This window comes from Ictalurus punctatus, chromosome 5 (genome assembly GCF_001660625.3).
Source record: "Ictalurus punctatus breed USDA103 chromosome 5, Coco_2.0, whole genome shotgun sequence".
NCBI classification, from domain to species: Eukaryota; Metazoa; Chordata; class Actinopteri; order Siluriformes; family Ictaluridae; genus Ictalurus; species Ictalurus punctatus.
The window spans coordinates 3,995,713-4,020,201 of NC_030420.2; the positions used below are offsets into that span (position 1 = coordinate 3,995,713).

A 24,489-nucleotide genomic window follows, 5' to 3' on the forward strand; every position below is an offset into this window, starting at 1 on the left:
CGGTCCGGGTTTTATGTGACGCTAATCCGTTATCCTCAGTCTTGTGGAAATCCAATCCAGTCCGGGGTTTATTAATCCGTTATCCTCAGTGTTGTGGAAATCAAGTCCAGTCCGGGTTTTATGTGACGCTAATCAGTGTTGTGTAATACCAGTCCGGGTTTTATGTGACGCTGATCCGTTATCCTCAGTGTTGTGGAAATCCAATCCAGTCTGGGTTTTATTAATCCGTTATCCTCAGTGTTTCGGAAATGTATTCCAGTTCGGGTTTTATGTGACGCTAATCAGTGTTGTGGAAATCCAACCCAGTCCGGGTTTTATGTGACGCTAATCAGTGTTGTGTAATACCGGTCCGGTTTTATGTGACGCTGATCCGTTATCCTCAGTGTTGTGGAAAATAGGACCAGTCCGGGTTTTATGTGACGCTAATCTGTTATCCTCAGCGTTGTAGAAATCCTGTCCCAGTTTTATGAATCCGTTATCCTCAGTGTTGTGTAAATTCAATCCTGTCCGCGTTTTATGTGACGCTAATCAGTGTTGTGGAAATCTAATCCAGTCCGGGTTTTATGTGACGCTAATCAGTGTTGTGGAAATCCGGTCCGGGTTTTACGTGACGCTAATCCGTTATCCTCAGTGTTGTGTAATCCAGTCCGGGTTTTATGTGACGCTAATCAGTGTTATGTAATTCATTCCGGGTTTTACGTGACGCTAATCCGTTATCCTCAGTGTTGTTTATCCAGTCCGGGTTTTATGTGACGATAATCAGTGTTATGTAATTCATTCCGGGTTTTACGAGACGCTAATCCGTTATCCTCAGTGTTGTGTAATCCAGTCCGGGTTTTATGTGACGCTAATCAGTGTTGTGTAATCCAGTCCGGGTTTTACGTGACGCTATTCCGTTATCCTGTCTTCCAGAATCCAGTCAGGGTTTTATGTGACGCTATTCCGTTATCCTCAGTGTTCTAGAATCCAGTCCGGGTTCTATGTTTCTCCGAACAGAGGCGCGGTAGCAAAACAAAAGCGAGGCGTCCATGAACATACCGCGAGGTTAACATCATTACATTTCCTTTTTAAAATCCTCCAATAGCTTCAGCTAGTTTATAACACATATATATAACTATTCTATCTGAAGAACGTGAGGAACAAACCCCACAATGACCTGATAACCCGCGTTGTAGTGACTGCGGATTGGAAAAAGAGTAAGTATGCTAACCAAACTGTAGCTACATGCTAGCTAGCTAGCTAGCATACGCAGAGGCTGTTCTCGAGGTTTTTTGGGTGGTAAAATATTGATTTTGTTTGAAAATTGTCTCCAAAAGCAACGTGTTGACATTTTTTGAGCCTGTACGCGTCATTGTAAGCGACAGGTTAACGCGCGGCGAGTTTGGGTCAATCAGCGATATCGTGCAGTATCGCGATATTTCAGACTGACGGATTAAAATGATAGCATGTGGGCAGTTAAAACTGACCTAGTTAACGCTTATCGTTCTCATGAGATGATTTTCAACAGGAATGTGCATCATTATGGACTGGATACCGTGTTGTCAGTACTCTCATCTCATCATCCAAACCTAACCTCAGGAAAACTGTCAGGATCTTGTGACGTCACTGGAGAACTCCCAGATCTCCACATCTGTCCCTGGAACTGTCCTTCTCAACTGATACGCTCATTACAACATCATTTTATATCCACACAGGCCACTCAGGTGCTTGCTCAGTCCCTTATCGTATCAAGACTGGACTCTCTGCCTTTACACACCTACTCTTAGTCCGTGTACTCGAGTACTCTTGGTACTCTTATGCCAATTTTCCACTGCACGGTTCGCCTCGACTCGACTGAACTCGTTTTATTTTCCGAGCTTGCTTTTCCCCTGCAGTTTAGTGCCGCCTCAGCGTGGGTGCCGTCTTCCATCATTTTCAATTTATAGAATATTAGCGTACGCAAAGTATGTATTAAGTGAGACACGTCTATTCAGGCACAATACAGAACCACTAATTAAGGAGAATCCTTACGCCTTCCTCAGTGCGCGGCTCACATTGAGTATCGGGTCGGCTCGCTTGGAACCTCGACCGAGGTGGTACTAAAAAGGTACCAGGTACTATCCACAGTGGAAAGCCCTCAAAAAGTTCCATGCAGAGGAAAAAGCGCCATTAGTCCGTGACCTAGTGAACCAGTATGACGATGTTTTGATAGAGACTTCGAAGCACTTCTCTGAACGTACGTTCACACACACATCGGTTTCATCACTGCAAGTCGCCAGTCGCTGAACTATGAAGTCGCCAGTAGGCGTTCCTACTACTGGTCGCCATAGTGACATTTATCAGTGGGTGGTGCAACTAGCATTCTACTTTTGACAACAAACCAGTTTTCTTGCCGCTAAAATGGAACATTCTGTAGGGAGAGCGTTTGTATATAAAATAAAATTCACCAGTGTATATATGCATCACATCCTACGAGAGGAAGAAGAAGAAGCGTGAGCTCTTTGCCATTGCGGCGACCGTCTAGATCCACTCGGGCAGCGTGGTGGATCACCGATCACGTCCGCTCTACTGTCTTCACTCTCATTGGAAGTCGCTGCACCAAGTCGCTCCAAATTTGCATAACGTTAAGCTTTTCTCGACGTTGTCACGTCGCTGGACACGCCCACATCTAGTCGCCAGCTCTCACTCGTGTCGCCAGCTGTCGCTGAAAGTTATCGGTCTCCAGCCGATTTTGTTGCTGCCTGTTGACATCATATGCTCATTTGCATATTCGTTTATTCATTTGCATATCAAAGTCATTAGATGATTTTTCAGTTCTTTCATTCAATTTTTTAAATATAAATTCGCAGATTCAAGTGTGTAAAAGGAATACCCATAATTATGGACTTGATACGATGATGTCAGCACTCTTTTTACATGAAAAAGGAATACGTTTTCGAAGACACTTAATATATGATTGTACAGGATGGAACTAATCCAACTATTTGCTCGTTTCTGTAGTATTAACGTTTAACTGTGGTAGTAAGTAGACGTAAGAGATGTTTATGTGTATCGTGTTTGATGGACAGATAAAAGCTGAATGCTCGGTCCTGACGCTGTGCCGCTCCTCTCTCCTCCGCAGCTCTGTCGATCTCATGTTCGCCCTGAATGCGCTCCGTTCTCCTGGGAACTTCGGCGCTCCCGTTTGTTATTAGAGAACCATGTACCGTGTCGGCGGAGAGCGGGACTTCCAGACGTCGGCTCGCCGCATGGGTACGTCGCTGCTCTTCCAGCTGTCGGTGCACGAGAGAGAACTGGACCTGGTGTTCCTGGACCACAGCTATGCCAAGCCCTGGAACGCCCACCCTGACGCCAGCAGTGCCCGGCCCACCCGCATGCTGTTCGTCACCCCGCGCCGTCAGCAGGACTCTTCTGTGTGAGTGACCTTTTTTTTTTTTGTTGTTGTTGACATTTTAAAAGTCTGTTGTCTTTTTAGTGAAGAAATCTGCATCATTAGAAGCTGTAGGTGTCTAATATTGGTAAATTTGATGGTTTAAAACTTAACATCTAAGCAGAGCTCTTTAGATAATCGCATTAAAGAGTGTATAGAAACGATCAAGCCTCACAAGCGTCATACATGGGGCACTTCCAGGGAGTCTGAGATGTCCATCGATGTCGAGACAGTCACGCCCACACCCATGCCTCTCTACGACAACCACAAAGCCCGCAGCGTGATGAACGAGTGCGAACGTCACGTCCTGTTCGCTCGGACCGTCGCTGACGGACCGCTGCCTCCAGACGACTGGGAAGATCATATTAACAAGTAAGAACAACACACCGAGGTCTGTCTCGTCCTGCTTGTAGTATCCTGGATCCTTAATACTTGATTTTTGCGATCCAGGCGTAGTGTTTATATACGGCTCTAGTTTCTTGCAAATGTAACCGGAGTCTTGATAAAGCACAGCGGGGGCATGCTGAAAAGTAATCGGCGATTACCACGCTGAAGTTGATTATCTTTCAAATAACTGCACGTCCTGGAGCGTTTCATGCGCCACACTAATTCGCCATCCGTTTATCCTTACTTTTTGTTGAGTTTAACGCTTAATACAGAAATTTAAACGTTAAACAGACAAATCGTTCATCAAATAATTTTTCACTGCAGTCATTGTATAGCAGTGTGTTGTATGAATACAGATCTCTTTATTAAGGCCACTGTTTATCTTTTTTTCTTTTAGGACTGGCTGGACAATGGCTCAAAACAAGCTGTTTAATAAAGTCTTGAAGGCGCTGCAGGCGGACAGACTGGCCAGGCTGGCTAATGAAAGTGTGAGTGATTTTAAAAAAACACTACAAATAACACAACAAAATTGGTCAGCGATAGTTTTTTATATTGCCTCTAGAGGGTGCTCTTGTACTGTATAATGACGGCGGACCCTTCTCACCTTCTCCCTCTAGTGGAGAATAATCTTTTTTTTTTTTTTTTTGCTATTGGTTATTTTATAGAAGGTCAGTCATTCCAGACGTGTGGACAAAATCCAAAAAACTACTGATATGACCGGTTCGGAGTTCTGAATCTCACACACTAAAACTCTCCAATTTGAGACCTCGGGATTTGGATCTTTTTCGTCTGTATGAGACTTTAAACCTGCGCGTGTGTGTGTTCAATCCTCTGTCAGGTGTGTAACGAGCCCGTCCTGCGCAGGATCGCGGTGGATAAATGTGCCCGTAAGGTTCGGCACGCGCTGGCCAGCGTGAACTGGGATGCTAAGCTAACTCAGTGGCTACACAACACCCTGGTGGAGTCTCTGAGCCTGGCCCTGCTGGCCGCCTACCTGGACGTCCTGCAGACCTTGAAGAGCAAGGTGAAAACGCTTAACCGTTCTCCAGAGTGTCCTGAAGTCCCCCTTAAAGACTTCGGCTCACTTAGCTTCTCTGTGATTCGTCAGGTTCCTTCTCTGATCGAGCGGATGCTGCCGGCGTCATCCACTAAATCGGGTGCGGCGGGGGCTGAGGCGCTGTCTCTGCTCCTGAAGCGCCCCTGGGATCCGGCCGTGGGCGTGCTGTCCCAGAACAAACCGGTACGTGTAAAACGTCTAACGTAATTATTAAAAAAAAAAATTGGCTGCAGATTGATGTTTGTTCATTTCATTAATCCTTTACAGAACGTTTGCATTCTGACGTGTGTGTGTGTTCTGACATTTAGAGTAAACTTCCTGGTTCGCCTCTGATCCTGATTTGTCCATCAGGCCCGACTGTGCCCACCTTCTCTACCTCCCGCAGAATGAGGTTCTGGCAATCACAGCTCTCCTGTTTAGGCAAGGCAAGTCTTCTCACACACACACACACACACACACACACACACATCTCTCTCTACCTCTCTATCACTTCATCCCTCTCTGTCTCTCTTCTGCTATCTGTCTGTATCTTTCTTTCTATCTCTTTCTTGTGTCTTTTTGCATCTGATTCTCTCTTTCTGTCTCTCTTTCTGTCTTTGTCTCGCTCCCTCTCTCTAACTCTCTTTATATCTCTGTCTCTCTGTCTCTTTTCTCTCTCTCTCTCTCTCTCTCTCTTTGCATCTGTTTCTCTCTGTGTATGTCTCTTTCTGTCACTCTCATTCTGTTTGTTTCTCTCTCTCTCTCTTTATATCTTTCTGTCTCTCTCTCTCTGTCACTCTTGTTCTGTCTGTTTTTCTCTATCTCTCTCCCTCTCCCCAGTTCACATCGTCACCCACACTGATTTCCACCATTTGAATCAAATCAAAACTAAACGAGTAACACGACTTCTTTGCATCAGGTCGTTCCCATAAGCACTCACGTGGGCAGCGGCGCTAACATCGGCATCAGTCAGTGCCTGGAGCACCTGATCGGCACCGTCCGGGGGAAAGTCATCGAGGTGAGAGTTTGCCCGGGTGGAGGTCTGATAGAGAGATCCCACAGTTCTGACTCATGAAGCACTACAGCTCAAGGCTGCTATTTGCTCACCTTGGAATAGGCTTCAGAAATGATGTGATTATTTGGTTTCAGGTTCACAGTCACTTCCCTCACAAGCCCATCGTCCTGGTGGGCTGGAACGTGGGTGCGCTGATCGCTTGCCACGTAAGTCATTATAGAGACATGTTGCAGCTCGTGAAACTCTTAACGTGCTGTGTTTATATGAGCGCTGAGTCGAGATTGAGCGTTTGCGCTCAGTTTTTTCTGTGTCTGTGTGTGTAGGTGTCTCTCATGGAGCATGTGACGGCAGTCGTGTGTCTGGGGTTCCCTCTGCAAACAGTCAGCGGACCCAGAGGGGTAAATCCTACGTGACGTCATCATCTAACTGATTTAATCCCGCTATTCTTTACTGTTGTTTTTTCTGCTGCAGTGTGTTTACAGCTAGGATGAGTGTAACATGTTTACTCTTACATTACATTTATGGCGTTTGGCAGACGCCCTTATCCAGAGAGACTTACATTTATCTCATTTATACATCTGAGCAGTTGAGGGTTAAGGGTCTTGCTCAAGGGCCCAACAGTGGTAGCTTGGCATTGCTGAGGCCTGTGCTCCTGACCTTCTGATCAGTAACCGAGAGTCTTTAACCACTGAGCCACCACCGCCCCATGCTGAGAACCGTGCACTTTTATTTTCTCCCGCGCAGGACGTGGACGACCCGTTGTTGGACATGAAGACCCCTGTGCTGTTCGTGGTGGGCCAGAACGCGCTGCAGTGCGGCGCAGAGAACATGGAGGAGTTCAGGGAGAAGATCCGAGCAGACAACAGCATGGTGGTCGTAGGAGGGGCTGATGACAACCTCAGGTGTGTCCGCACGTCAGGGTCGGAAATAGCGTTCGCTTAATCCTCAATGCTGAATTTATTTCCTGATTTAAATTTTTTTTTATATATATATATGATGCCATCTCCCCATTATAAGATTAAAACATTTCGCAGCTGCTCATCTCAGAACCTTTTCTTCCACGTTGCAGAATCGGCTCCTCCAAGATGAAAGCCGAGGGCCTGACGCAGACGATGGTGGATCGCTGCATTCAGGTTCATGCCTCCCTTTTATATGTAAAAACGCAGGAACCGACATTTAAAGCGTTTTAATGCCTCGATGCGCCATCAGCGACTTAATCCAAAATCTACAAGAGGTTCCTGCTCGGGCTGAGCAGATGTCTGATTTATTTATTTATTTCCAGGATGAGATCGTGGACTTCCTGACGGGAATTTTGATGCGAGCAGAAAGTCCCAGCCTCACCTCGGGGGAAACACGGGATCTGGACGCCGAGAAGAAAAAGAAACCACGGCGCGAGTTGCCCTTTGAGACAGAGAGGTCGCGACCGTCATCACCAGCCATCAGGGTTCCCATCTCCCCCTCGGGATCAGAGGTTAGATCATGAATTAGAGAAGAGTAGGACCAATGCTCTCTCACATGGAGTTTCAGTGGGTGTAATGATGGCGTGACCGTATTGAAAGATTACGTTCATTTTTTAATGACGTAAAGTCAATAACTGCTAGGTGTTTATCATTTATCTACTCTGCGTTTGTACAGAAGTGCTGGTCCGCACCATGTGACTTGTGGCTTTGTTCTCTCGTCTACCGTTTCTAAATCAGACGTCCCTGTAACCTTTGTAGTACTTTACGAGCCGGTTGGGAAAGAATAAAGAGAATACAGCTTTGTCAAGTTAGACTTCAAGAAAAAGAAATACAAAAAGATTGTCGAATTATATTGTAAGCAAATAACAAAAATTATTAAAGGATTTAATGTCTTAAAACCAACAACTAGTAAACACTGCTGCGAGGGGGTTTCTAATACAGCTGCTGAGAGAGTGCCGTAATCCATCTCTATATGTTGGAAAGTCATGGGAAGGAAATACTGGATTTTTTTTCACTGTTTGAGCGAATGTTAATACAAAAAGGATATTCGCTCTGGTCTCCCGTCTACCTCTATAGACGTTTATCCTGCTCTAGTTTACTCAAACCCAGAAATGGATGTATATGCGTGAACACGATCCGTTACAGCTGATGTATCGCGTAGCATGATGGATTAAAGTGCGGTGCAGTTCTTAAAATTTGTTGGAAACGTCTTGAATATGGTCTTAACATGGCCTGTACCTGTTACACTGTCACTATAGGAACGATAACGTATTAGAACCAGCACATTAATATGAAACCCGCGATGTGATTTGGGAGTGGACGTTATTGTCACAGCGGCTGGTATAGAAAAATTCATCAACGCTTTCTAGATTCAAGGATGTACGCGTTTTTCACCTCACCATTGGAAATAATACCTTTATTTATTTATTTATTTATTTATTTATGTAGGACATGTCCAGTGTGTGCAGCAGTCCCACAGCTAGTCCCAAACCCAAGACCAGCACTCTGTCTCCGGCCCAGAAGTCGAGCCTCATCACCGCCACCCAGCTCCTCAAAACACACATGCAGCGATCCGGAACCGTGCTCACACACAAACAAGCCCAAGGTGCGGAGAGGAAAAAAAAAAACTAAACATACATACAGATAAACACAGCATTAACTATAACACACAAACAGTGTCCGTTCACACAGACTCCTGCTGCATGGAGTGTGTGTGTGTTTGCATTGTTGAATTTTAGGGTCTGTAATGAGCAGTAGATTAGTTATAAGCATTCAGTCACCTTTCCTGAGTTTCATTCCACCTCCCCATGGCTTGTATGCGGGAGTGTTTCCTTCTTTCCTGTCCTCTTTCTCTTTTCCCCCCTCCTTCATTCTGTGTGCCTTTGTCTTCCATCCACTGCAGCTCAGTTCGCTGCCTTTATGAAACAGAACATGCTGGTGAGGAAGAGTGTTCCTCCTGGCAGCCCCTCCTGTCTGTTTGGTGAGTACGTCTCCCTTCTCTCTCTCTCTCTCTCTCTCTCAGCATCACTCATTTAAACCTTTTCCTTCTTTCTCTTTGTATCCTTTTGAAATTCTAATCCTCAGGTTTGAAGAAACTCGTGAAAAAAAAAAAGTAGTCAGAAAGCTTGTTGTCGTCGCTTTCGTTTAATATACACTTACATACACTCTTTTAATATATACATCATCTATATCATTGGGTGACGGTGATTAGACGTTATAATACTGAGATCTGAGATGTAGTAATCTTTAAACGCTTCATTTTAAATTGCTCATGCAGAGAAACTTGTCAAGTCTTTTTATCTGAATAGTAGTAAAAACCCACCCAGGGTTGGATTTCAGGTGTGTGCGCGTGCGCGTCTCTCTGACCCTCTTCTGGCCCTGTTCTTTGTGTGCCACAGTGCCCGTGTCCGGCGAACAGGTGGAAAGTTTGGACCAGAACGAACAGCGGCTCCATTTGAAGAGGAGGCAGACGCCAAGTCCGACGATCCCTTCGAAACCGTCCAAACGGGCCAAGATCAAAGTCACCATCGTCTCCCACGGTGACGCAGCCGGTGCCATGGTGCCTTCCGGCATGCAGGAAGGTAAAGGCACAGAAAGTGTTAATAATACCTTTTCTTTTCAATAAAATCAAGACTATCATGAGTAAAACAGGACATTAAAAAAAATATATATATATATAGTTAATTACATTAATTTAATGTGTTTTTTTTTTGTTGTTGTTTTGTTTTCTTTTTTTGCAATAGGAGCGTCTGGAAAGCCTCTTACGGTCACCATGGGCCAAACTGTATCAGGTGCCAAAGATCTTTCCGGGCTGTTGACCGCACAAAGGTTTGTACGTTTTTCAACTCGCCGACACGCACAGACACGGCTGACGTTGGCTCAGAACAGGAAATACAAACCAAGTCAATGCAGCTGTGTAGAGTTTTGTCTTTAACACCTGATTTGTAATATTTATTTACCGATTGATGATTTAAATGCTTAAAACTCAAATTTACTGCTAATCAGAGCTGTATGAATGTCTGATCAACTTGTTTTTGCACAAGTTTGTGTGTTTTTGGACGTATTTTTGTTTCTCGCTGCAGAAATGGAGGTAGCATTGCGATTTGTGTGCCCGTGACTGCTGGGTTTAACTGTCCGCAGTGATGCACCTCTGCCAGTAGTGGGCGGAATGATGGCTAATTCAGTATACCGGTTATAATTTTTCATATTGATGGCCAAACATTGTGAATCTGTGTCTAGTGAGATGTACGCTACCGGTCAAAAGTTTGTGGACGCGCGGCTGAAATGTTTCTCATGGTCTTAAAAACCTTTTGATCTGAAGGTGTGTGATTTAAACGTGTGAAATCGGTGTTTTAAATTAAAAATATAATCGTGCCGACGTCTTCATTTCTTTCATTAGAAAACTACCATTTTATTTACAAAAAAATTGTTTTTATATTAAACGGACGACTCGGAGCGAAATATTCCGAAAAGCAGCCGATAAGAGTCCGGTGTAGGTGTGAACTCCTTTAATACTGTTTAAAAAGCATCTCGGGGAGATTCCTCAAGAAATCGGTCGAGAAAACGCCACAAATACATTTCTGGAAATTCTAGGCGAAAAGGGCTGATTTATTTAGGATTTGTTTCACAACATAATTCCCATAATTCCATTTGTGTTACTCCAGAATTTTGGGGACTTTATTATTATTCTAAAATATAATATGTGCCGATTTGTAGGTCTGGAGCTTTGACTGACGTCTCTGGAGGGCTCGGCTCGGGCGGCGCTTCCTTTCACAGCCTGCAAGGTGGAGTCATTTCTGGCTCTTCTTCCACCCCAGTACAGGTCCAGACATCTGCGCAAGGTAAAAAGGAGATACTGCAGAACCAAAAGTCCAGAGGGAGGAGCTGAAGCTGGAACTCCTCCTATCAGTTGAACTGTTAATCTCTATTCTTGAACCCTTAACAACACACTTATCCAACCTGAAACACACTGAGTTGTCTCCGCCCCCTGGGCTTGTAGTTTGACTCAAGCCAGGTAGGAAGAGCTAGAAAAAGGTCTGACCTCACCTCCTGGACTTTTGGTTCTGCAGTGAGGGGTATTTGGCCTAAAAGTGCATTTTGTTGTAATTATTATTATTTCTGGCACTTATTGACTGTGTGTGTGTGTGTGTGTGTGTGTGTGTGTAGCTACCTCTGCCAGTAGCCTGTTGCAGGGCCTGAGCTTCAGCCTGCAGGAGATCAGCTCCAAGTCCCCGGTTCTACCCTCCAGCACACAGGTACAAGCCCAGAAGATATTGTCCCACAGCTTTATGCTGCACTCTTTGCGGAATATACGTTATACACGTGTATTTCTCTCTCTCTCTCTCTCTCTCTCTCTCTCTCTCTCTCTCTCTCTCTCTCTCTCTCTCTCTCTCAGGCTTCAGTAGGGAAGGCTCAGACTCATGGGCAGATGTTAACCTCACTCAGTCCAGCAGGTGGCACTCTGGTGCGCGCCGTTCCTGTCGTCTCCACAGGCTCTGGAGTGACCAAAAGCACAGCCATCCATCAGCTCCTCACCAACGGAGGCCTGGCCAAGCTGGCCAATAGCCTGCCAGGACTGGCCCACGTAGCCAATCAGAGCGCGGGTACGTCCTTATCGACACCGCGCTCCACCAAACAGAGGCGACCACGCTGAGTAGGGTTCAGGGAAATGTTACCATGACTACCGGCTGTAGCCCAGCTTAGCAAAGCGACCAGCAACCGTCAAGCAGTGAAAAGAAAAAAAAAAAGTGCTTACTGATCGTGTAATGTGTTTTTAAAATCAGCGATACGTTCCCGAGAAAATAAGATGTATAAATCCACACTTGTATATATGTACCATAAGGGAAGATCACTTGGGTTATAGAAGAGGAACATGTAGGGTAGATCACACAAAAACGACACCAACGCTGTTTAGATTCACAAATAGAGGTTGGAAGAACTACATTACAGGTGATGATGTAGTTCTCATGTCACCAGCTGTTTTTGTCTGTTTCTGCATTCTCATTATGTTCATGGTCTTATTTGTTTTGCCCATTATTTTTATTTTTTGCTGTTATTTGGTGCAACACACGTACTGTCTGACATACACTCACAAATGCATTCATTAAACGAAACCAACAAACCAGCCTGTCAAGCTTGTTCATTTTTCCTCATCTTTTTCCTTATTTTTAGTTTACGGCGAGTGGGGGGATATATTCTCAAAAGTGCACACGTTGCAGTTCTACTTTTTCAATCATTAAAGCGGACGTTAGTAATACTTCAAAGTGTTTCCCGACCTGTATTAATCATACACTTTTAAAGATACTGTAGTAAGACTGTTATTTGTAATATCACCATGCAAGAGTCTCTTGATTTGAGTTTTATTTTTAGGATTCTGTTTTGCATTTTTACGGCCAACAAATGAGCTCTGTCTGTTTTGCCTAAACCAACCCCCCACCACCACCACCACCACCACCACAAAAAAAAAAAAAAAAAAAAAAAAACCCAAAAAAAACAGAAACAACAAAGGGATTGAAAAATGAAAGGGAAAGCATATTTATTTTGATTGCAATTGCAGGTCACCTTGCAGTCAGCAGAGGGCGCTGAACAACCTTTATATTATTACCTTTACGTAATCTTTATTTTATGAGTTGCTCTCATTTCTTCATAAACTGATTCTAAGATCACATTTATTTACATAAACGTTTTTTTCTAATCATTTGTGTTCATTCTGGATGATTTTTTCTGCATTATGCCTATGTTTTCCCCCTTAAGCCATTCATTTCTTCAGTACATCCAGCTGTATAATCTGTCCAAAATCCATCCACATCATATCTTCATCCACTTCATCATATTGATGATACGAATGAAAGTAATAATCATAGAATTCTCAATGACACCAGGTTCTCTGTTCTCTAGTTACACCTTTTTAAACATTATTCCTATAAATTTGAAGCCTAGGATCTTCTGATGGAGATTTAAAAAAAAAAAAAAAAAAAAAAAATCTGTACTATTTATAGGGCCCTCTAGAATTATTGGCACCCTTCTAGATAATGTGCAAACATTTGATATGTTAAAACATAAAAACAGCACGTTTGCTTCACACCTCTGGGTTTGGGGATTCAAATCCTGCCTCTTCCCTGTGTGTGTGCAGAGTTTGCATGTTCTCCCGTGCTTCAGGGGTTTCCTCTGGGTACTCCGGTTTCCTCCTCAAGTCCAAAGACATGCGTTGTAGACTGATTGGCATTTCCAAATTGTCCGTCGTGTGTATAATCGTGTGCGATTGTGTTCTGTGATGGGTTCGCACCCTGTCCCCCGCCTTGTTTCCCCAAGTTCCCTGGGAGAGGCGCCAGGCTCCCTGCGACCCTGCGTACTGTAGGATAAGTGGTATGGGAAATGGATGGATGGTCATGGTATAGATTTACACAATATATAGATTCATTGCTTATCTTGATATGCATCAATGCTCATACTGGGACAGAAATGGCTATACTGAAATGCGTAACCTGCTTAGTATTACGCGATCAGGGGCATCATGGAACATTGTACATCTCTGTGTTTGTCGATGTTGTGTACTGCTTGCAATGAACTCCTATTTGAAAACAAATCAATAAAAATGAGTGCAGCGTGCGAAGTGTAGACGCTCGGAGAACTAAACTGATCTCATACATAACGGTTCTTCGGCCGGCTCACTTCACTACTCCACGATCAAGAATATCTTTTTAGGCACAGTTTGCAGCACCTTGAGTTTTCATTTTAATGACCATGCAGAGAGCAGAGAGCATTCTCCGCTCTCTGAAATCGTCGGGATGAATTTTTCCCCCTCGTCTGTTTATTAGTACGACAGCATACACTATGACGCTTGTGTCACTTTGTATGATGTGGTGGTGTCGGTATTAGAGCCTTTAAAAAACAAAACAAAAAAAAAAACAAAGATTTCTGGAAAAATAGCACCGAGTTTCTTCGTATAATGTCTAACAGGCTTGGAAACACTTGTAGAAGGATCTCGGTCCACTCCTCCATGCAGAACTCCTTTCTATTCTAAGGTTTGTATCATGTGGATTTCTCTCTTCGATTCAGACCGCAGGTTTGCAGTAAGATTCGAATCCGGACACAGAGCTCATTGCAAAGCTGTGATTCTTTTTATTATTTAAAAAAAAAAAAAAAAATGTATTCCTTTAATCATTTCAGTGTTGATTTGAAAGTACTAAAGTTTTGGCTTATCATCTTCTTGAGAGCTCTATTAATGGCCGGGTTTTAACCTTCTGGCAGAGGCAACCAAGTTTGAGGTGAAATTTCCCGTGTGTGTGTTGAACAGGTCTGAAAGCCCCCACTACGATCACAGTGACATTGCGAGGTCAGCCGAGTCGAGTTCCAGCTCTGGGCCACGTTGGAGCCGTACTACCGCCTCACAACACATCCGAGCAACAGGTGACGGTGCGGTTTTACATTTAAGCAATATGGCCCAAGCAAGAGTGCGGTTATAGTGAATTCCAGCACGGCTGTAACTCTTACATTCTCAGACTTCTGTTGCCCCCCATCTCAAGGTTTTTTGAAACGTGTTGCGGCCATCGAGTTCAAAATGACCTTATTTTATTTCTTAAAACCGGTATATTTCCTCAGTTTTAAACACGTGATATGTTTTCTACGTTCTGTCGTGAATAACATATGGGTTTACGAGATTCGCAAATCGTTACGTTGTGTTTTTATTGACATTTTATTTACACACGTTTTTGGAGTTAGTGGTGTATATGATACTTTACACCATCGCACATTGTTGCCATACGGCAACGATTTACCAAATACCCCCCCTTAAAAAAATTCTAATTTTATTCTTATATATATATATATATATATATATATATATATATATATATATATATATATATATATATATATATTTTTTTTTTTTTAATTGCGATGTAAACATTTTATAGTATCACATCCAGGAAATAGAATACACTTAATTCGGATTATAAGTCATAGATCTACAAAAATAGTCCATGATATTGAACTAATGTAGTGATTTCACACCAATGGGGGTGAATATTTATGCAATCACAATTCTAGTGAAAATTTTCTCTTAAGCCGCACACACACACACGTTCACTTTGCTATTTTGTAATATCCGTTTTTGAAAAAAAATAAATACCTTTTTATTTTTTTGTTGCCCCACTATTTAAAAAACATAACACTAGGGGAGGATGTACCACCGAAACATGCTCCTTATCCCAAAATTTCATTCACCGGTGACAGCTGTTCAAAATCATTTTACCGTTGCCCGTCGCTTGTTATTCCATTCAAAATGATCAACTGTCGTTATTAATAGTGGTGATTTTTTTTTTTTTCTCCAAAAATTTCCACTCCACATCATTTTCCAGCACTGAAATTGATTGGTTTCATTCGAGTGGTTGCTGTAGGAACAGTCTCTATGTTAATTACCTAATTAAAACGCTGACAAGTTTAATTACACACATGCACGTTCCAAACCGAGACGCACATACATGCCGGGTGACTTAAAAAAAATAAATAAATAAAAAAAATAAATAAATAAAAAAAATAAAAAATTTACAGTGATTTAATTGAAAGCTTTTTCGAGAGCTTTTCCTGTTAAACCGATGTGTATCGGATATTTCAGGTGCAAAATCCAAGACAGTAATTAATGCGTGATGAATCTGATCACATGGCTGCCATTGTCACTTCTAATTTAGTGATTTATTAATGAACACTGAAGTTTGGCTTAATTGTGCGGGTGTTTTTTTTCTTTTTTTTTTTTTTTTTTCCGGTTTGTTTATTTTTTCATCGTTAGAGGCTGTAAGTCTTCTTTTTAAATACGGTACGGATATATTTCAGGAAACTGGAACGAGAAAGTAGCGTCATACTTTTACATATTTTCAATTATACATAATAAAACGACTAAATTCTATAGTAGAAATGACTTGGATACTTAATTCCACCCCCTGATACTACGTAGGTTATTAAATTATTAAATATATTTTTTTCTTTTTTCTTTCTATTATTACTCATTTTCACCGTTACTCATATTACAGGCCTAAAAATATTAGGAAAAAAAAAAACAAAACAACAGAATTTATTTTGTGAATCAGACACGAGTAACAGTTCACTACTTTTCTTCCAGTGAATAGAAACTCCATGGGAAAGGTTCACGCTGTGTGAAGCACCGTTGTTCGTAAACAGAGTGCTGAGGCTCTGGGGGAAACGCCGATATCCTGACTGCACGGCTCATCGCCTTTACCTGCTTTAGCACCATGAACGCGTTTGGAACCAGCTGTGGACTCTATTCTGCTTACGACCAGTTGTCTTGATGGCAAGGAGAGGGAGATGAATCAGTGTTTTACCATACATTTACAGTAGGATGAATGAGTCTAAGAAAAAAAAAAAAAAAAATCAAAGCATTTCATTATTTCATTATCCTGTACACATACTGTGTATACTCTGTGGATGAGAATAAAGCTGGAACCTGGGCTTCACTGCGAAGTCGAAATCCTCCCTGCGCCTCTCCTGAGACTCCATTCGTGCTACGCTTTGAATCTCACTTAGCGTTAAAACCTACTCGATAACGTTCAACCCAAAACCACGATCTATCGTAACCACGTCAAGCGATGCATTTTAATGACACGTGCTTAAGGATAAAGGTCATTTTTAACTCTGTCGCCCGTATTGGCCTCCCTGTTATTATTCTGTGCGTCTTCTTATTAACGAGGCCACCCTGTTATAAAGTTTATAAATGAGCGAATCACGGAGAGACACGTCTAGAACTCTAAATAAGCTAAATACAACTGGAACGTTGTTAGAAATGGTATACCGACAATAAAACCTGGAGTCGGGCACTTCATCTGCACTATATGGCTAGAAGTATGTGGATACATGATGAACATCTTACCCACTGAGGTTCAGGGTAATGTTCAGGACACTCGAGTTGTTCCAGTCTAACCTTTTTTTCCAATCGAAGCTTGGCAAACCATGGGGCGTTGTCATGCTGGAACAGGTTTGGGACGATTAGTTCCAGTGAAGGGAAATCGTAAAGCTACGTAAAGTCATGCTATACAATTGTGTGCTTTCAATGTTTGGAGAAGAAGCACGTATGGGTGTGATGGACAGGTGAACACATCATTTTGGCCGTATTGTGTATATTAAAATGAATTTAAGGGAAGAAATGGTACACACTATAGTATGTGTTAGATCGTATCAGTATCGGAGTTGGGTTTAAGTTGTAGGTCGGGCTGTAGGACTCAAGTCCAGTCTCAAGGCTTTATTTTCTATATTAACCTAGACTTATCTTGGATTTATTGACATTTATACTTGGACTTGTCTCGGAATTAGGAATCGGTCTCGTTAACAGACCAAGAGTTTGAAAAAAATCAAAATAAAAATTTTTTAAAAATTGCGGTGTGTTATGTTTTTGCATGAAAAAAATAAAAGAAACCGCCTAATCGATCGGTCCGTACAGGATTGTCGCAGAGTTTTTTTTTGTGATTGTCGCGGCCAAAAATGCGGCCAAAAATATTTTTCGAAATTTGCAATGCAATTTGCGGAGTGTATGTGTTTTTTTTTTTTTTTTTTTTTTTTTTTTGCAGAAAACTACTTGAATTGTTTTGATATTTGTTGGTAAATGAAACTTTTTAGCTGTACTCGTGTGAATTGAAGAGGGCTTTGACTGAATGCATGTTGTGATGACGTCACATGACGCGTCTTGGCCCTGATCTGTGGAAACTCTGCGGTCATTCTGAAAAATTGCAAGCTCCTCCGAATAGTGTGGTTGACCTTGCGTTCATTTCTGAGATCGTGAAATCGCAATATCCTGGAAGGATTAATCATTGGCACAAGGTGGAAGAAGGAGGGGGGAAGGGGGGGGGGACTTCCTACATCGTCCAACTGTTATGCAATATCCTACATTTTAGGTGACATTTCATTAAAAATAGGTTGGGAAATTCTATCATTTATACAACTGAGTTTGATTAGTGCAACTTCCGAAGACCTTAACATGTCCCTATTGTAATGAAACATTAAAAGCGGGAAGAAAAGAGCTGTAATTTTCTGATCCTTTGGAGGCCGAAATAACAGAAAAGAACAGAAAATTGACCCAAATCTATAATTTTTTCATTGTGGAATAAAAATTTTTTTTTTTTTTTAAAAGACTGTGATCATAGATCTTTGCTTTCTGTACGTTTGTTCATTATATGACTCTCCACTTTCAGTAATAATCCTAGAGCCTAAAATGAAATCTGTAAGGAATAAAATACTTGGGGTTGTATGGTTATAGGAAAATAATCAATGCCAGGGTGATTGGATCCAGGGTGATGGGATCCATGGTGATGGGATCCAGGGTGATGGGATCCATGGTGATGGGATCCAGGGTGATTGGATCCATGGTGATGGGATCCATGATGATGGGCTCTAAGGTGATGGGATCCAGGGTGATGGGATCCATGGTGATGGGATCCAGGGTGATGGGATCCATGGTGATGGGATCCATGGTGATGGGATCCAGGGTGATGGGATCCATGGTGATGGGATCCAGGGTGATGGGATCCAGGGTGATGGGATTTTTGATATTCGTTTATAGTTATGTTCGGTGTTGTGGAACAAGTTCGTTCCTGTTATCATTTTCGCTATAGCAGCTATAAATAGTCGTTCTTTCACCAGCAACTTTTGTTTCTCATTCTTGAAGTTAATATGACAAAAGAAAAAAAAAACCCCACAGCTTATCATGTAACCGGAAAGCACAAAACCCACTGCCCTGAGGACGTCCCCATTTCAGAACACTTACTGGATACTAAGCACTGACACTGGAGACTCCTTCCCTAAATATTAAATAAATGTCTCCTCACCATATCACACCATAGAAACTACAGCACTATCATCAGAGCTGCGGATTTGGAAAACGAATCAACTCCTTCTGACCAGATTTCATGCCAGCGTTGTGGTTTCTATGAAACTAATTTAATGTTCTGACAAAGGTTTCTGATTCACTGGCTTTACGCTTCGGCTTTATTAGCCTCGGCGCATCTAGAGAAAGGGTTGCTTCACTGCCTCCTGCAAGGATGGGAAAATTTGGGGAATGAGGAAGACCAAAAAAAAAGACATATTTATATATTAAATGGCATCATTTTGAGTACAGGCTTCAGTTTTATTCTCAGTCACTGCTCAGCTGCGTGCTGTGGAACAGAAGCTGTCCTTGAATCATCATAATGATGATGATTACGATAACAGCAGTGATAGCAGCGCTACATGATTATAATAGCACCGCTATGATTGTGGCGTAATTAGGGAGATGGAGAGAGAGGACGGTAAATTGCTTTCAACAGGGTTTGATCATACAGCGTTAATCAGGCACTTAACCTGCTGTGTGCCAAATCTACACCGTTAATGTGGATCTAGATGTTTGTATTCTCAACGAGAGTGCTGCATACAGTCGCTGCATATTCCACTACACATATAGCTATTATGTTTATATTTATTTATTTATTTATTGATATGTCAAGGGCTTTTATACCAAGCTAGAATCCAGTCCAATGTCCAGAGTCCAAAATTCACGTGATTTTTTAAAAAATAGACGACTCATTTCATTTTTACATGATTTTTTTACTATTCATTTATTTTCGTGTGCTTTTTTAAATGATCCATTTATTTTCAGATGTGATTTTTAAAATACATGGTTAATTTATTTTCACATGATTTTTAAAATGCGATTCATTTATTCTGGCATGTGATTTGTTTATCACTTAATTTTTTTCACGTGATTTTTTGCTATTAATTTATTTTCACGTGATTTTTTATTATTCATTTATTTTCACGTGATTTTTTACTATTAATTTTATTTTCACGTGATTTTTTAATATACATTTTTTTCACGATATTTTACTATTAATTTATTTTCACGTGAGTTTTTGCTATTAATTTATTTTCACGTGATTTTTTACTATGAATTTATTTTCACGTGATTTTTTTACTATGAATTTATTTTCACGTGATTTTTTACTATTAATTTTTTCACGTGATTTTTTACTATTAATTTATTTTCACGTGATTTTTTACTATGAATTTATTTTCACGGGATTTTTTACTATTAATTTTTTCACGGGATTTTTTATTATTAATTTATTTTCACAAGATATTTTACTATTAATTTATTTTCACGTGATTTTTTTACTATTAATTTATTTGCACGTGATTTTTTTACTATTAATTTATTTTCACGTGATTTTTTACTATTAATTTATTTTCACGTGATTTTTTGCCATTAATTTATTTTTACGTGATTTTTTTACTATTAATTTATTTTCATGTGATTGTTTACTATTAATTTTTCAGGTGATTTTTTTACTATTAATTTATTTTCACATGATTTTTTGCTATTAATTTATTTTCACGTGATTTTTTACTATTAATTAATTTTCACGTGATTTTTTACTATTAATTTTATTTCATGTGACTTTTTACTATTAATTTATTTTCATATGATTTTACTATAATTTATTTTCACGTGAGTTTTTACTATTAATTTATTTTCACGTGATTTTTTTACTATTAATTTATTTTCACGTGATTTTTTACTATTAATTTTTTCACGTGATTTTTTACTAATAATTTTTTCACGTGATTTTTTACTATAAATATTTTCACGTGATTTTTTTTTACCATGAATTTATTTTCACGTGATTTTTACTACTAATTTATTTTCATATGATTTTTACTATTAACTTATTCTCACGTGATTTTTTACTATTAATTTTTCACGTGTTTTTTTTTACCATTCATTTATTTTTGCATGATTTTTAAAATGCGATTCATTTATTATCACGTGATATTTTATGATTACTGTTTCATTATGACTAAAAGATTAATTAAACCAAACAGCAGACATTTGTGGGTTGCATAAATATTCACCCCCTTGGTAGAACCAATCACAAGTCCTTTGGATCAACTTTGCACATCTGGATCATGATATCAGTACTATATTGTCAAAACCACAGAAACTGTTTACAGTGTACATTCAAAAGTCTTCTTTCCTTTCACACAGCTGAATAGAGGCAAACACAATGCACAGTAACACTCTCGCAAAACCCTGTTCAATTTCAGCGTGATGATAACTGACGGGATTTTCAGTGGTCCTCTGGGACATCCCTGTCATTTATGCATGCGTGAGGTTGAACACACAGGACGGTTTTATGAAAAAGACTGCAGGTGGCGCCCAAATCAATGAAACCGTCAGTGCAGAATAGTCGAGAATATTTTCAGAGCACACAAACTTTCAAAAGGGGCAAATACAAGACAAAAGGTTGAACTGAATTTCCTTCATCAACTGACCAAGAATAACTGATAAAAACCCTTTCAATTGAAAAAGCTTCATTCATTCAGTAATTTATACGAACATCGGTGTATGGTCTGCGAGTTCATTGGGAATGAGCTGCTATTTTATGTTGTAAAAATGTCAATTTTCCCCCAAATGCGTTTTTGCTCGTGACTCATTTTCTCTCGACTTGTGAAGAGACCAGGAAACAAAGTCTTATAAACAGTTACACAATAAAATGTACCAGACCATAGTCCAAACATGGAGTTGCATAAATATATACAAATTGAAGTACAAACTTCACACTTTTGCACATTTCCTGTTCATCTATGATTCATTAGCTTTGACTCATCATTCGACAGTATGATTCATTTAATAGTAAACACTGTACTTTATCAGAACCTCTTTAGTACTGTCTTGCGAAATGAAGCACTGAATAACAGTAATGTCCTGGAGAAGCGCTCTTCTGTGAAGCTCATTCCCCTTCCGCCGTGTTAAAAACGTGACGTGGCGGAATAACACACTGTTCCTCCGTCGATGACTCAACATGTTTGAAGATTTGAGAAATAACTCTGGCACCTGGACCTGATGCTTTCGACTCAATCTGTGCTTCCAAAAAGCCAGGCACACGGGGACATGATTTTCCTCAGCAGGCCGGATTTAGCACAGCTCAAAGCAAGCTGTATTTAAGGAATAATTGGTTTTATGGTTAAAATAGCATTTAGATCTACTGTAGATGTCAGTGGGTGTTCAGCGGTTAAGATCCAGTGCTAGTGACCAGAAGGTTGAATTCAAATCACAGAGCTTCCAGAGAACTACGGTTCGGCACTTGAGCAATACAAAACGCTTAACCCTTAATTGCTCGGCTCCACTGTTTTTGTTTTCTTTTCGTGAATTACACAACTAAATAAACTAAATATAAAATACATGAAACATCAAAATGGATTCCAATAACATGATGTCACAAAGCGTTTCATACTTCTTATACCACAGCAATGTGTCGACATTGACAAGTTTTTATTCATTTAAATACATTTGATAGATACATTTTTATTAATTAATAGTTACATTTAATGCTGTTGAATGTTTACTAAGAAACCTGAAGACTTTCCTGTCAGGGAAAACTTAAAGTTACAGCTTTACCACTGACACTGGAGACTTTTTAAGTGGACATCTCCTTACAGAAAACATCACCATATCAATGATGTCTTTGTTAAAGGATTAACAAAGATGATTAAGGAATGCATCTTGAACACTTCCTTACGTAGGGCACTTTGCTATACTCTCCCCTAAACGTGTACGCAAAATACGTATACATACACAAAAATGATCTTACAAACGTTATGCTATGAAGGTTATCTTGCAAAAGTAATACTATAAAGGTTATATTGTAAAGTTACACCGTAAAGGTTCATTTACAAAAGTTATACAATAAAAGTTACACAAGTTACAGTATAAAAATTATATTACAAAAGCAACACTATAAAAAGTATCTTGTAAAGTTACACCGTAAAGGTTAATTTACAAAAGTTATACAATAAAAGTTACAAAAGTTACAGTATTAAAAATTATATTACAAAAGCAACACTATATAAAGGTTTTCTTGTAAAATTTACACAATAAAAGTTACATAAAAATTATATTACAAATGTCACACTATAAAAAGTACCTTACAAAAGTTACACTATAAAGGTAAAGTTATACCATAAAAGTTAATTTACAAAGGTTATACTATAAACATTGTCTTACAAAAGTTATACTATAAAAGTTCTTACAAAAATGATACCATAAAAGCTTATCTTATAAAGTTATGTTAAAAAAAATTATATTACGAATGTTATACTATAAAAGGTATCTTCTAAAGTTACACCAAAAAAGTAAATTTACAAGTTATACTATACAAGTTACAAAAGTTGCAGTATAAAAAGTATCTTGTAAAGTTACACCATAAAAGTTCATTTACAAAAGTTATACAATAAAAGTTACAAAAGTTACAGTATACAAATTATATTACAAAAGTTACATCGTAAAGTTCAGCTAACAAAAGTTACACTATAAGTGTTGATTAATATCAACATTAATACTCAGGTATACTGATAGTAAACATATTGCTTCGGATTCAGCCCCACTCTGGTTCCGTCTGAACACTTTCATTTTTCTAAAAATAACAACAACCAAAAAACGAATTGCTCTCAACTCTGAAAAGTCCCAAAGTTTTCAAACGGCTCTTTTTTTTAATTTATTTATTTATTTTAACAAGTGATTGGATGAGATGCTGTCGCTGTTGTCATAATCACTTTCAGACCAGGTCATGTCTCAATCGTGAAAAGGCCACTTTGGGCCTTGAACTTTGAACTTTGAACTTTTTCCCCTCAAAGTCAATAAATGGACACGTGTTTGTGTGTGTGTGTGTGTGTGTGTGTGTGTGTGTGTGTATTCTCTGATCATTGCTTCACAGTGGATGTAATGAGAACTCGGCTAATAAGTCAAATAACAGTAAAATGGTTATGTATAAACGACGTAACTGTGGCCTTAGTGCCACATACTGTGTAACTTATGGAAACAAATTTACATCATAAAAATATAATGCAGTGACTTTGCAAATGTGTGTACAAGTGTTCAAGCCACACTGGAAGCAAATCAGAGGCTGACTGTTTTACAATAAAGCTAATATTTTTGAAGATAATTATTTCAAATTGAAGTTTTGTGGTATCAACAATCGCATTAATTCTTTCATGCTATTATTATACTAACTCATACAAAAAAAAAAAAGTATACTAATTCAATTTATGCAAATTAACCACAAATAACCACAAACCCATCACTCTCATATGTTCTAAATGAAAACTAGTTCTTTAGGGAAGCTGTTAAAAAAAATACAAGTAAAAATGACTTGTTTTCATTAAAAAAAACAAACAAACAAACAATTTATTAAAAAGTTCAGGAATAAATGTATCCATGAGCATTAACATCACGTATTATTTGTCTTAGAAGAAATTTTTTTAAATGTCTTTAAGCAATGACATAAATATACAAATACAAACAATTTACGTTCACCCAGATTTTCCCGTCACTGCCGCCGTCTACTGATCCAAAAAAAAAAAGTCCCATCAACTCATTTCACAATAAATTACACTTAAAGTGATGACACTTGAAATAAACCACTCGATCGTGATCTAACACAGAGCAGAAACAGGAAGGAGACTCATGGCATGAAATATCGACCGAAAATAAAGCCTCATTATATAAATTAAATTAGACAGAGATTGATAACAATTATTGATCACAAATATTCAGTTGATGTACGTTTGATATTCGATTAAAAAAAAATAGATACTGAAATTATATATTTATATTAATAAATATGATATATATACTAATAAATTAAGT

At 39.6% G+C, this 24,489-nt stretch overlaps 1 protein-coding gene across 4 annotated transcripts; it reads left to right on the top strand.

Annotated features, from left to right (window-relative positions):
* Positions 1–971: 971 nt before the first annotated feature.
* kansl3 (KAT8 regulatory NSL complex subunit 3) lies at positions 972–16,285 on the top strand. 4 transcript variants are annotated; one of them, XM_053680098.1, is made up of 22 exons: positions 972–1,196; positions 3,101–3,394; positions 3,611–3,781; positions 4,194–4,284; positions 4,635–4,820; positions 4,905–5,036; positions 5,162–5,278; positions 5,752–5,850; positions 5,982–6,053; positions 6,171–6,245; positions 6,592–6,749; positions 6,917–6,980; positions 7,130–7,318; positions 8,256–8,412; positions 8,710–8,787; positions 9,206–9,388; positions 9,551–9,635; positions 10,524–10,648; positions 10,974–11,062; positions 11,203–11,410; positions 14,104–14,216; positions 15,925–16,285. In XM_053680098.1, exons 2-22 carry the CDS (start codon positions 3,180–3,182, stop codon positions 15,925–15,927), a joined length of 2,610 nt encoding a protein of 869 aa, XP_053536073.1. In that variant the 5' UTR covers positions 972–1,196; positions 3,101–3,179; the 3' UTR covers positions 15,928–16,285. The 4 variants fall into 4 exon arrangements, with proteins under 4 accessions (XP_053536073.1, XP_047011375.1, XP_017323408.1 ...); XM_047155419.2 differs by lacking the exons at positions 14,104–14,216; positions 15,925–16,285 and adding an exon at positions 1,508–1,703 and having other exon boundaries at positions 11,203–11,931; XM_017467916.3 differs by lacking the exons at positions 14,104–14,216; positions 15,925–16,285 and having other exon boundaries at positions 978–1,044; positions 1,130–1,196; positions 11,203–11,931.
* Positions 16,286–24,489: the final 8,204 nt, after the last annotated feature.

Bases quoted from the DNA above. Each gene is read 5' to 3' on its own strand.
- kansl3 (XM_053680098.1), top strand. From the start codon at position 3,180: ATGTACCGTGTCGGCGGAGAGCGGGACTTCCAGACGTCGGCTCGCCGC. The intron at 5,851-5,981 runs GTGAGAGTTTGC...ATTTGGTTTCAG, and splicing joins TCCGGGGGAAAGTCATCGAG to GTTCACAGTCACTTCCCTCA. The intron at 11,063-11,202 runs GTACAAGCCCAG...TCTCTCTCTCAG, and splicing joins TTCTACCCTCCAGCACACAG to GCTTCAGTAGGGAAGGCTCA.